Below are 13683 nucleotides of genomic sequence, written 5' to 3' on the forward strand. Positions count from 1 at the left end.
GTATTTTTATAAAAAAAAAAACAATTAAAATTACGTATCTAGTAAATAATTTTGTAAACATTCATTATTTCAAAGGAAAATTGCTACTTTATAAACCATTGATTTGTACCGAATTTGTTTAATATCAAAACAATGCAAACTTTTACTTTATAAAATAAATTATCATTAAAACATAATTACAAATTAGGGTTAAACAAGAACGAAAAGAAATAAAAATTAAAAATTTCCTTTTATTTTTTTTTATCAATTTTTATTAATAAGTAATTTGTAAAATCCGGTTGAGTTTTTCAATCAGAAATATCGTCGAAATTAATAAAAACAAAAAAAACATTATTCATTACAAATAATTTCATTAAAAAAAATCCTTGTCTTTGTTAACAGACAACACTTGTTCTACTATGATTTATTTTTTTTTTGTTTTTTGGATTTTATTTTTAATAAATTTTTTTAATTCCAATTCTGATAGTAATTAAAAAAAAATTTTTTTTTAATTCAAAAAAATCCCCTTTTTATTGTACAATTACAATTTTATTATTATTTGTTCTTCCTTGTTTTTCTGGTAAAAATTAATTACTGAACAGAGAGTACTACTATTCGGAAATTAAAAATAAATTAAAGTGATAAATGATCTAGTGGTATTTAAAATTTTTACATGATGTGTATATGTTTGTGTATTGGAAATAAAGATTAAAATATAAAAATCTATATAAATTTATTTTATGTGAAATATTCATCATTTTACTATTGAAAATTTTGTATACGAGTACAATTTTATTTTTCATATTTTTTATAATATACGAGCTCTATGTCCATGGTTATTTATAATCTGTTATATAGTTATAAACTGCTACATGAAATCGAGATGAAAATAATAATTATTGTATAATAATTTGAGATTTAAGGGTTAAAATCCATGATTTTCGTTAATATTACAGCGATAATTTCAACAAAGAACTTTATGAAAATTCAATTTTATTTTTTTTTTATTTCACATAATTAATTTTGATTGGAATTTTTATTATTGACCCAGTAAAACATTGTAATGGATCAATATTTCAAATTTTCGAATTTTCAAAAACAAAAAGAAAACTTTTATAAAACAATAATTTTTTTCATTATTTTTATTTTCTACAAAAAAAAACAATATTTAATTTATTTGATTCAACTAAATTTTCTTAAATTTTTTGGGAATCATAAAATTTTTGTAATAAATTTTATGTTAAAACTTTCAAATATTGCATTTAATGTAGACAACTCATTTTAAATTCTATAGAATGGGCATTTATCGCCTTCTAACTAATGCACCACTGGTAAATACTCACAATTTTTGACGTGGTTAAGTCTCCGTACAAACGTTCCGCGAATGACTTTTGCGAATGATAGCTTAATTTGCATTTTCCACTAAAAAACTGATCTATAATCCCGTCTCCCTCACTTATTAGAATCTAAGATTTCACAAAAATTAGTTACAAAATTTCTGTTAATTTAAATTAAATGTCTTCGAACAATATTTTAGTTAATTGACAGAGCGCATCTGTGTAGTAATTTCATTAAATTTTATTCATCATTTACTCTTGATGATGGCGTCACAAATATTCAGTTGACCTATTGTTTTATTTGTACTTCAGTATTAGCAGTTAGCACCCAGCATATATACAAGTATTTTTTATTTTATTGCAACAAAAACTTCAACTAATGAGAAATTTAATGCTACTATATTTCTTATTTTTTTACTGAGACCAGTACTAATTCTTAAACTTCTATTGGGCGAATCAGAACAAAATGAAAATATTTTGAAAAATGAGAAAGTGACACAAAATTATTCAAAATCAATTTTATTTTTGAATTATTTTGAACGGCGTATTGTGTCTTATTCTAAAATCTTTGAATTTGATGCAACAAACTAAAAAGTTTTACACGTGCGAAAAATTACTTTTATTATCCCATATATGGAGAATTTTTGAAATTTTCATATTATTCCTGGAAAACTAAGAAAAACATGAAAGTAAAATTAAAATTTTTTGGAAAAAATTTTCTTTATGATGGTGTAAAATTTTAGCTGCTTATTTGTTGTCCTGTTTCACATTTTTAATTTTTTTTTTCACGAAAATGAAGCAAAAGAAAATTTTTTTTTTTAAGATAAAGAATTTTTTGTGTGCACTTAAGATAATGTAGGTTAAATAAACCAGTATAAAAAATGCTTTATTTAACCCACATTATTTTAAATCTTTTTTTCCTTTCATTTAACTTTAATTTATTTTTTTTATTGTTTTATCGAAGAAGAAAAACATAGTGGTTTTTAAAACCAAAATTACATAACACACACATTCATTTTATTAAATAACTTATAAATTTTTGATTCGAATTGCCCTCAAAAATTTTTGTTTTCTTTTTTTTTCAAAAAATTTCAAATGGAATTGGATAAAACAACGAAAATTAAATAAGAGCAATCATATAACTATTTACTTTGTTACCGAAATCATATAACTATTTACTTTGTTACCGAAAATACATATAAAATTCAAGAAATTTGCAAATAATATATAAAATTGCACCTAAAAGTATGCAATTTTTACTAAATTATTTAAAATTAGAAATATTTTCTAATAGCTGGCTCGGTAGCTTGCCAAATATCACAGTCAAAAGCTAAATATAAAAAATTTCAAAAAATTATTAAAATGTGATTTTAAATAAAAATTTTAATTTTTACGCGTTTAAACAATTTCACTTAATTGCAAATTCTATTTTCTAAATCAAATTTCTATTTTAAATTGAAAATTTCTCTCATAATTGTGGAATAATAATGGCATCTACATAATTAAAATCTTTAATATTATTTCAGTTTTTGATTTATATTATATTTTCAGTTTTTGATTTTGAATTATATTTTTACAATTAATTTGATGTTTTTCTAAAGAAAAAACATAATGAAATCTGTGCAATTGAAACATTAATATTTATTTTAGTAATTTAATTAATATCTACAATAAATTTATAGCTAAATTTATTAATGAAGGAAAACTATGGAAAAAGAACCTTTCAGTCGTTTTTTATTTTAATATTTGATTAAATTTAATTTGTCAGGTTTAAATTGAAATAATTTAATAATTTTTCTAAGAATTTTATTGTTACAAAAATTATGCAAAATTACAAAATAATTCTTGATTGATGGAATATTGCATAATTTTTAAAAGAAATCATAGAAACTTATTAAACAAATGCAATTGCTATATAAAATTTACATAATATCTGTTCCGCAGAATTTTGCCCTATTTGATAATCTATGCTTTTGATTTATAAAATTTTAAAAGTTTAATTAATTCATTAATTATTGTATACACTCACGTAGAGTATTTAGAATTTAGAAATCATTTTCCACAACATTTTATTATAAAATTCTAAATTACAAAAATTCTATTTTATTCATTATTCAAATGTAGATATTCAAGTAAAATTCTTTGGAAATTCGATAAGCTCCCTCTAGGGTAATATGTCAGTTAAAAATGAACATTGAACACAAATAACAGCATAATATAAAGATTCCTTTAAAAATCTCCTATATTAATTAAAATTCTCTTCAAAAAATATTTGAAATTCTTTTCAGAACTTTGTAATCGCCATAGTAAAAAATTCTTTACTGAAAATTTTCAGCTTCTTCTTTTTTTTTTTTTTGTAGGACTACATCCTGTTCGGTATGTTGTTACACACGATTTTGACAAACCATCCATTTTCATTCATTTTTCCTATATGTTCGGTTCAACCAGGTTTTTTCTGTCTCGCCTAATGACAGGCGCCCTTCTGATTCAGATTCTGGGAGTTTTACTAGTTATTTGCCGTATGGTTTTCATTTCTGTGATTCGAAATAGCCGCTTGGTTATTGAGGTATCTGCTTCTACATTCTAAAGCATAAGTTGGAATCGGGCTAATTAATGATTTATATATTCTAACTTTAGAAGCTGTATTCAAGTACTTATTTTTCCAAATGATGTAGCGTAATCATACAGACTACATCATTTGGAACATAATGATGCCTTGTCTGCATCAGCTTTGATTTCAGATTACAAATCTCTATATGATGAAATATTGACACCAAGATATTTAAAGCACATTACTTGCTCAATCAGTTTGTCGTGTCTTCACCTTAGTTTACAAATATTCCACTGAATTAAAATATGAAAATAAAACTCAAACTCAAAAATTAATAAAGTTTAATATGAATTCTACGTAAATTTTTCATATAAAATATAAGGTCATACTAAGAAATTATTAATTAATATTTTTTTATACTTTCAATCCATACTAAAATGGAATTATAAAATGAATGAAAAAAAAAACTATTAATACTTTTCAATTCATTTATTCTGATTGAAATCCTTGAGAAATTAAAAATTAAAATAGCTCTACACTTTCTAAATTATTTTAAAATTTTTCTTCTTTGAAAATTTTTTCTTCTTCTCTCTTTTAACATCTTATCCCTCTCTATAGCTCAATCCTGTTCAACATTGTATAAAATTAGTTTTTATATTTTTATATTTTTTCTTATATCCTTAATATGATCAACATTATATATACATACATATTGATATTAAAAATATGAAAAAAGAGATCCAATTATTGCAACAAATAAAAGTAAAATATATTTGTATATGAAATTATGTAGATATGTAGATGTGTATATACACGAAGATATCTGTATACTTTTACCTAAAATTATAGTGATAAAATGCTAGAAAGCGTTCTTTTAAAAAATGAATAAAATCCTTATGTTGATTTGATCCTTTTCAGCATTTATACTTAAAAATTATATTGAAATCTGCTTATGTCTCATTAAAAATAAAATAAAATAAATATTTTTTACATTTAAATTGTATCTGTACTATATACAGATAGAAAAAATAAAATTTTAAAATTAAATAAAAAATTAAAAATAAAAAAACAATAGAATTGTATTGCATGAAATGAGTGAGGTATTGTTTTCGTATCGAACATCTTTTTTTTTTTTTTTTTTTTTTAATGTTTTATTTATTTTTTCTTTTTTTTATAATAGTACAATTCAAAACAAAACTAAAGAATATTTTTTTTTATAATTATTAATTTAAATGTGCAATGGCCCAAGAGGCTCTCCCATTTATAAAAATATGTTTTTAAAAGCTAATAATTCATTTTTTGTTAATATATTTAATTTACAAATTTTATGTACAAAATGTTAGAATTCATTGAATTCAGATATTATTTATTTAGTGTTGCTAAAAAGTTTTTATAAAAAAGCAACTTTTATAATATAATGTTTAATAACTAAAATAAACTTACCCTAAACTTACATATACTAGAATAAAATTATCTTATACCTAACTTACTCTAATTTCTCCAAAAATATGTTTTATTATAATTAATAAGTTTGTTTAAATTTGGAATATATTTGTCATATTTAAAATATTCATTATTTTCTAAGCTAAGGTTATTTAAATCTAAAGGTATTTTTTTATTTGCTGCATTTCTAATGTAATGGTAAACATCTAAATATGTCAATATTCAAACGGAAATGTAATTTTCCTTGTTTGAGATAAGCGAAATAATTATTACGATCTGTCTGTCTATCTGTCTTTTTACTTGTACATCTCAATTTCAGTTTCCATAGCAAACTAATAAATAGAATAACCTATTGGAAATAATAGGTTCCAAAAGTAAAACTTTCATCAAAAATTGCAAGTATTTCCAAAAATTTTGAAAAATTCCTGTGGGAATAGCCAAAATCTTGAATTGTGATGCTCTCACAAAATCAAAAAATATTCTCAAATTTAATTACTAATTACTCTAGTATTGACATCCTATATCATATGTCGAATATATGCAAATATCATGACATGAATGCTCGATTATTGATCTATTACACTATGGCTGCCTGGTAAAACTACGTTCCATTATAGTTAATTTGGAATTGTTTTATTGGTTGGAGATCCGCATTTATGATTAGATCAATAGCAATAGAGTAAATAATATAAAAAAGTAAGGCAAAAAAAAAATCACTTCTTCACTTATGATAAAATATATAATAGGTACTTATACATACTCACATAAATAAAAATATTATAACATCTCTTATATACTTATGTTATATAAATTTTCCTTTTCTTCTATTTCAGATGATGTCTTATTTTCAAGACGTGGTAGAATGGGTCGTATCGTTAGTCCTAGACATACACTGCCACCAAATACATCATGTACATATTATTTTCATGGATATCCTGGTGATTTGATTTGGTTATCATTTACAAGCTATAGTTTACAAATACTTCAGCAAGCTATACACGATAATAATACATTGGGACGGGTAAGAATAGATTTTATGGTTTTTTTTTTTCTACTTTTTTTAATTTTTCTTCTATTTATTTTCAATTTTATGAAATATTTTATTTATCATTTATATTTTTATTTTTATTATTGTTATACTTACATTTTACCCATAATTCATTTTATAACTTTTTTCTTGTTGCTTTTATAACAATATATTATAAGTATTTCTTGAAGAATCACACACATATGGCATTATTATAGTTATATATAAAATAAAATATTGCATTAAATTGTCATTTTCTGTAATGATGTGAAAAAATCCTTGTTCAACTTTAATTGATACATAAAATAAAATATTTTGAAAAGATAATGTTTATATATGTATAGATTATGTATGTTCGTATGTCCTTACGGATTTATATTAAAGAAATATGTGTGTACATGTATATTATGTACAAATGGGTGCATATTATTATAAAAAATTTTATTATATATGTACAGGATATAAGGATTTTTTAATAGATTTAAATGGCGTTCTCATATTGTTAATAAAGAAGAAAAAAATTAAATTTTTCTATGTTTTATTATTTGTATTATATTATATTATATATAATGAATGCCATAAGTAATAATCCATATAATAGCATAGAATATTATACACGCAGGCACATATTCATAATAATATAGGGAAACTCTTAACTCTTTCACTTAATAAACACTCATTTTTTTTTATTTTAAGATTTTCTAAATAATATTCTCCTTCCTACTTGTGTTATTATCAAAATATATTTTGGATGTATATAATACAAACCCATATAAAATTATAATATTATAAATTATATACAAATATTTTAAGTATTTTATATATTTTAGAACATATAAAAGGCATAAAATCTATCTATGAGTTTTTCTACAATTTATTTTTCGAATGATCTTCTAAAATGTCAAGTGGTGTATGTGACTTAATATTGATGCTTCAATGATTATCAATTTGTCACATATGAAGTTTGTGCTCATACTATTATTTTCATGGCAGTCCATAAAATATATACGCATATTTAATGAGCCTTATATTCGTTGTTTATCTGACCATTGGTGCAGTGGTTATGGCACCGGTCCTTTAACCGAAGGGTCTCGGGTTCAAACCCCGGTCAGGTCACTATAAAAAAAAAAATTATATTCAATATTATTATAACTTAATATACAATACTAATAAAAATATTATACAAGTAATTTTCAAATATTCCTAATATTCGATATTAAAAAAAAACTAAGAAAAATAAATAGTAAATATTAATAACCTCGAATAATTAATATATAAATAAAAAACTACGGCAGGCTAGTCACCTACCTAGTTAAACCCTATGACGCTATGAAACTAGTGCATGAGAAATCATGCACTAGCCCTATGCTCCTTCTAGGAGTGAACAAAGGACAAAAAAAAAAAAAAAAAAATATTCGTTGTTTAATTTTTGTTTTTGATGAGCTTTACTCGTTCTAAAATTTCTTAGTGTCCTTTACACATAATATAACATTTTTTCAATAATAATTTGTTATTTAAATCCTTTAAAATATAATTATGTGGAACAGAAATATATAGCTATATATTGAAAATTACCCAGTATACTAAAGAATATTAGATCAAAGCAATGGCTCGTTAGCTAGCATCTTTTCAACGAAAGTTAATGACAAATTAATGTACTTACTTTTTTAATAAAAACAATCATTTACTTAAATTTATTCGTTAATGTAATAGAATTATATTGTGAAAACAAAAATATTGCATATCTTTCGGGGCAAAAATTTTGAAAAAGCATTAACAAAATGGTTAAATTCAATAATTACATATTAATCTGAGCAGTTTCGCGGGAAAATTTTTTTTTCTAGTGAAATAAATAATTTATTAATATCTGGAAGCTGCTAAAATTTCAAAATCCTATAATTTATCATCTAAGAAGAAAACGATATCAAAAATTTTAAAAAATTCGGATTAAGATGGGGTTTAATTTGAGCGACAATTTTGTCATTGTAATGTTTGACTATGGAATCTTTTGAAAGTAACTAGAAGCAATTTGTTATTATATTTTTCTTTTGCGTAAATAACCCTAAATAAAATGTCATAAAAAATAAACTGCCAAAAACTCGAGTTTTTCAGAATTTAAAGCGATCATAATTTTTAGGGAAGTGAGATTAATAAAAGCTTTTTTCTATAGAAACGGGTTTCAGCTTTCCGTCTTAAAGGGTGCAACTGTGCAAATAAGATAAACAAATGCACGAACGGACAATAGATGATGGCCTCAGATTTTTAATACTTAATTACAAGAATTTTAACAAACATGCTTATGTAAAACCTATTTCATGCATGATTTTAAAAAAATCAATATGACGATGAAAAAGGAAAGAAAATTTAAATATATAGACAATTTATAATTTATTAGGAATAAAACATTTTTAAACAAATCAATTAAACAACAATTAATCAACCGCACTTTACCAATATCACAAATTTACCTTATAATATTCTTGTACGTTATATACTTATAAATTCAATAAAATAAATGAACTATCAAAAATTCAATAATATTATATAATTAAGCTAAAATCAATCAAAATCACCCTGAACGCATTATTCTATATTAAAATTTATTTCCAATTTCAAAATCCGTGAATAAAACTTAAAAATCTGTGTTAGACCCTTTTCATAACATTTTTATATTGTATTAAGGCTATAATAATAAACCACTATTATAGTGATAAAGTTATTTCAACCATCTCATACAAAAACCATTTTGAATTTTCTAATTATTTTGCGTTTTAAAAGAATAATAAATGACTGGCACATTATTGAAAATAACTTATATGTAGGTGCACGCTATTTATGGAAGACACCGAAAAAAATTATATAAATTTTTAATTTTATGCGTGATTATTTATATGAATAGTCTATACAAGAAATTTGAAAATTTTACCATAATAAAATTCTTATACGAGTATAAAGAATTTTTATATTGCAAAAATAATTCTAAAAGCAAACACTAATATTGTAAACGCAAATTCACTTAAATCTGCCCTTATTATAATATAGCTATGAGTCTGCAAGAATATAATATTTTCGTATAATACGATGAAAATACAAATTGGATTTATAGTATCTAGTTCAGTGTATTATAAAATATTAAAATATCTTGCATAAAATGCAATTTCAATTAAAAGTGTTAATACGAGTAAGGATTTCACATAATATTTTATAACGATTGAGTGCAGTATTATTCAAAGCAGGGCAAAAAAAAAAAAAAATGGAAATATTGTTTAACTTTCTTCATAATTTTTTCCTATACCAATTTTATTTTATTATGCATTTGCATACTGAATTTATAAGCAAAATTTCGTATATTTGATAAATTTTTTAGCAACTATAAGCAATAAATTCAAAATCAATAATAATTCATTTAAAATTTTAGTATACATACATGTATTCACTCATTAAATGTACACTTATATTTGAGGAAATTAAATGGATTTTGCAACAATTGTATCATATGTATGAGGAAAAACAGAATATATAAACTCTAATCATATATCAGTTTTCGATTTTATTTCATTGCCTAATCATTAAAAAAAAATTGTGCATATTTTCCAACTACTTAACTAGTGTACACATAAATTTTACTTATTATTGTCGTATTTTCTGAACATCCTCAACAGTTTTATATTTCTAAATATATAGGATCTGTGAGTACTTAATGAATGAATTACGTTTTCCAATTCATTTGTTAATATGGTTACCATATATTTATTTTATTTTCTATTGAATCAAGTATGCCTATGTATGTATACAATAATTATTTGACAATTTTTGACTTTAACATTTTTGCTTTTAAAATCAAAAAATCAAAATGAAAAATTTAAACAAAATTAGAAATTAAAAAAGATAGAACTTTTAATTTATTTATCTTTATTATCAAAACATCTTTCTCTTTTCATATCTTCTATACATGCAACTATAATATATAAAGGCTGATTTACCACCATGGATCACAAGATTACGTATGTGGGATAGTCATGGTACATATGTTCCAATGAAAATAACAACAACAACTTTATCACCTGCCGGTAATAGTGGTTCATCAACTGGACGTGGTTCATTATATAATCAACAACAGCAGCAACAACAGCAACAGCATATATTTAATAATACACATTTTGGTCCATATTATTATAGTCCATTAAATCCAAAATATGGTAAAAATATACGTGTTAATATTGATAATGCATGGAATCCAGTTGATACATATATATATGGACCAACACAACCAAGTATATTTAATCAAGAAAATAAATATGGTGGATATTTACAACAAAAATTTATTGGTAATGGTATTGCTGGTGTTAAAGAAAGCTTTAATTTTATTGCAACTGGAAAATTTGATAAAAGCTCAAAAGAGAGTAGTGAAAGTAAAATTGGTTTATCAAGTGGTAATATAAGTGGTAAAAATAAACGTCGTTTAATGCTTGAAATTTATGATTATGAAACACCAAAATTATGTGATCATACAGCAATAACAACATTAACTGGACATAATTTAAGACCATGCAGTCCATTAGAAAGTTATGTTAGTTCTGGAAGAGATTTAGTAAGTAAAATTATTATATCTATTTATGAAATAATTATTATTCTCATATTATTTACCAAATTAACACACTTACATACTTTAGAATTATTTTTTATATACATATATGTTGTGTATAATTATTCGAAAAATATTTTATTTGCCAAAAAAGCAAGAAATTAAATAGATAGTTATGAGCTTATGAACAAGGATTATTGGGAAAATTTTTTTTATTACAATATCCTTACATTTTGTATGCATCATATAACGCTATATTATATAACTATAAATTTATCATGTACACAAAATTTATGTACATAGTGTTATTAAATTTTATAATCTCCTCCAATTAAACTAGAGTGTAAGGATGTTACTGTAACAAATTATCTATAAATTTTATACAATTCATATTTATGCGCACATGCACCCATAATACTTGAATTTACATTGTACATACGTGTGTATAATATGTTATGTTGTAAATTTTACAAATAAATTGGTTCATATATGTATGTACGTATATACGTATATAAGAAATTTATTTATAATTTATCGATTTTTTATAAGTAAATTTTCAAAATAAAGATAAAGTGAAAATTATTTTAACACATTTTTGTAGATTAATTAGTGAAAGTATATAAAATATATATGTATATATATTTACATATAATTGGGTATATATACATATAAATATTATATAAATAATCTACATAATATTGACAGAGAAAATTTATTCTATAAAATAGAATTTTATAGTGTATTTTGCTCTATAGTTAGGTAGATAACTAAAATTGCTTGTGGATTAAAAATATTGTATGCACTGCATTTGCTATAATATTGTATACTATATACACACACACATTATATATATATATTTTGAAATATATTATTATGGTTACATCATGTTGGATGAAAATTTTATGAACTGCAGAATAATATAATTTTTTTTTTACATACTAACATTTTAGTTATATAACATATACGTATAATATTGGTTTGAATGTTCTGTGCTACGACCTACATTTAAGACATAAAATTTGAGATAGACATTAAATTAAGGTTTAGTTGACATTAGTGACTCATAAGTGAGAAATTTTGCATATTTATCGGTATTCTGTACACCATTCTATCCATTCTATAGTATTTCAAATACCATAGGGTCCAGATGTCTATTCTAATAATAAACATTCACTTTATGCTACTGAGAATAAATTGTAATTTATACATTTAGTTAACTGATGCCAATACATGAACTTAAACCACCTGAATTAACTGTGGACATTCTTTATAAAATAATTAAATCCAATTTAAGTTAAAATATTTGGAGTTTTAAATGAAATTCTCGGTATTTTGGATAAATAGTTTATTGATAGCCTTTTAAATTTAATTTTTGTAAAAAATGATAGCCCTATGTGCACGGTTTAATTTATAGCTTCATAATTAATTAAGGTGCATGTTAAAATCCAATTTTGAAGAAATAATAATTAAACTATGAGAAATTTGCGTTGATGAGCAATTTGATTTAGGCAATATGATAAGCCTGCAATCAAATGCTCATTGTAAAATGAATCATGTCGCAAATATTTTAAATCTCATCGAGAACAGTTCTTATACCGAAACGCATATTTAAATACTGCTACCTATTATTATACATACTAATAGTGTACGAAAATCAAAATATCAACTTTGACTTTCTTTTTTTTTGTCGCGGAACGAATATACAGACATACCAACATTTTATTCTTTTCAATTTATTAGATATTTTTATTATTATCATTCGTACATGACATATTACAATAATTTTTTTTTTGTTCAGTATATTTTAAGTCAAAAGATTTAAACAAATCCTCACATCATTTACATAGTTATACAAAATGAAATATACAATGTCCTTACAAAGATTTACTTAACGTTTTTATCTCTGATCTTATAGAAGAACTTAAAAAATATTGTTCTCTTTCAATTTTTTTTTTCCTTCTTCTCTGTTGATATATTTTTACTTCTTATAAATTTTCTCATATAAAAAAAAAGAAAAGATTTACATAGTACTTTGCAAATCAAGGAGTCAGTTAAAAATTATGTGTCTTGTGAAAGTTAAAAAGGATATTTCACTTTCACTTCAAAAAAAAATGATAGTAGACGTTTGAAGAATGATAGTAGACACTAATAATAATTCTAGATATAGTAACAAATAATCTAGTATATAATTGTAGGCTTATTAATGACCAAGAATTTCAACTCAAATTTTGGGTTTATTTTTTAAAGTAAGAAAATTTTAATTGTCGTAGTATGAAAACGTTAAGCAGGATGACTGACTTTATAAGTGTTTCAACGACATCTTCTCAAATATTATTTTAAGTGATTATTTGGCATGTAATTTAGAATTGTCAATTTGTACTTATGCATTATTTCACACGTTGAGAATAATACTGCTACATCTCCAAATTGTTAATATTTTAACTAGCCATGTAGTTGAAAGCACAAAATATTTCTCTATATTTTGTCCCAAATCACGTAACGATATTATATCAAAAATTACCGCTTTTATTCAAAATTTTCTAAGTTGAGTTTTCGAACTTTTTTAGAGTGTATTTCTTGTTAAATTAAATACCGCGACATTTTACGATATCATCCAAACTCAAACAATATTTTAATTTAATACCGCGACATATTAAAACAAAATATTTCGGTCTTTAATTTTCGATATGAAAATAAAGCTTGAACTCAATTTTCTCGAAACTATGAATTTAGAGATGTTACAATATTATTCGCAAGGTGT

At 23.1% G+C, this 13683-nt stretch overlaps 1 protein-coding gene across 1 annotated transcript in view; it reads left to right on the forward strand.

Moving 5' to 3' along the window:
- Positions 1–13683, forward strand: part of LOC129615828 (uncharacterized) — a 288743-nt gene that overhangs the window by 254071 nt on the left and 20989 nt on the right. The window contains exons 10-11 of the mRNA XM_055531211.1: positions 6144–6331; positions 10311–10928. Coding sequence (XP_055387186.1) covers positions 6144–6331; positions 10311–10928 — 806 coding nt within the window. The remainder of the gene's footprint in view (positions 1–6143; positions 6332–10310; positions 10929–13683) is intronic.

The sequence above is a fragment of the Condylostylus longicornis genome, unplaced genomic scaffold, assembly GCF_029603195.1.
Source record: "Condylostylus longicornis isolate FDR11 unplaced genomic scaffold, ASM2960319v2 ptg000148l, whole genome shotgun sequence".
Lineage (NCBI taxonomy): Eukaryota > Metazoa > Arthropoda > Insecta > Diptera > Dolichopodidae > Condylostylus > Condylostylus longicornis.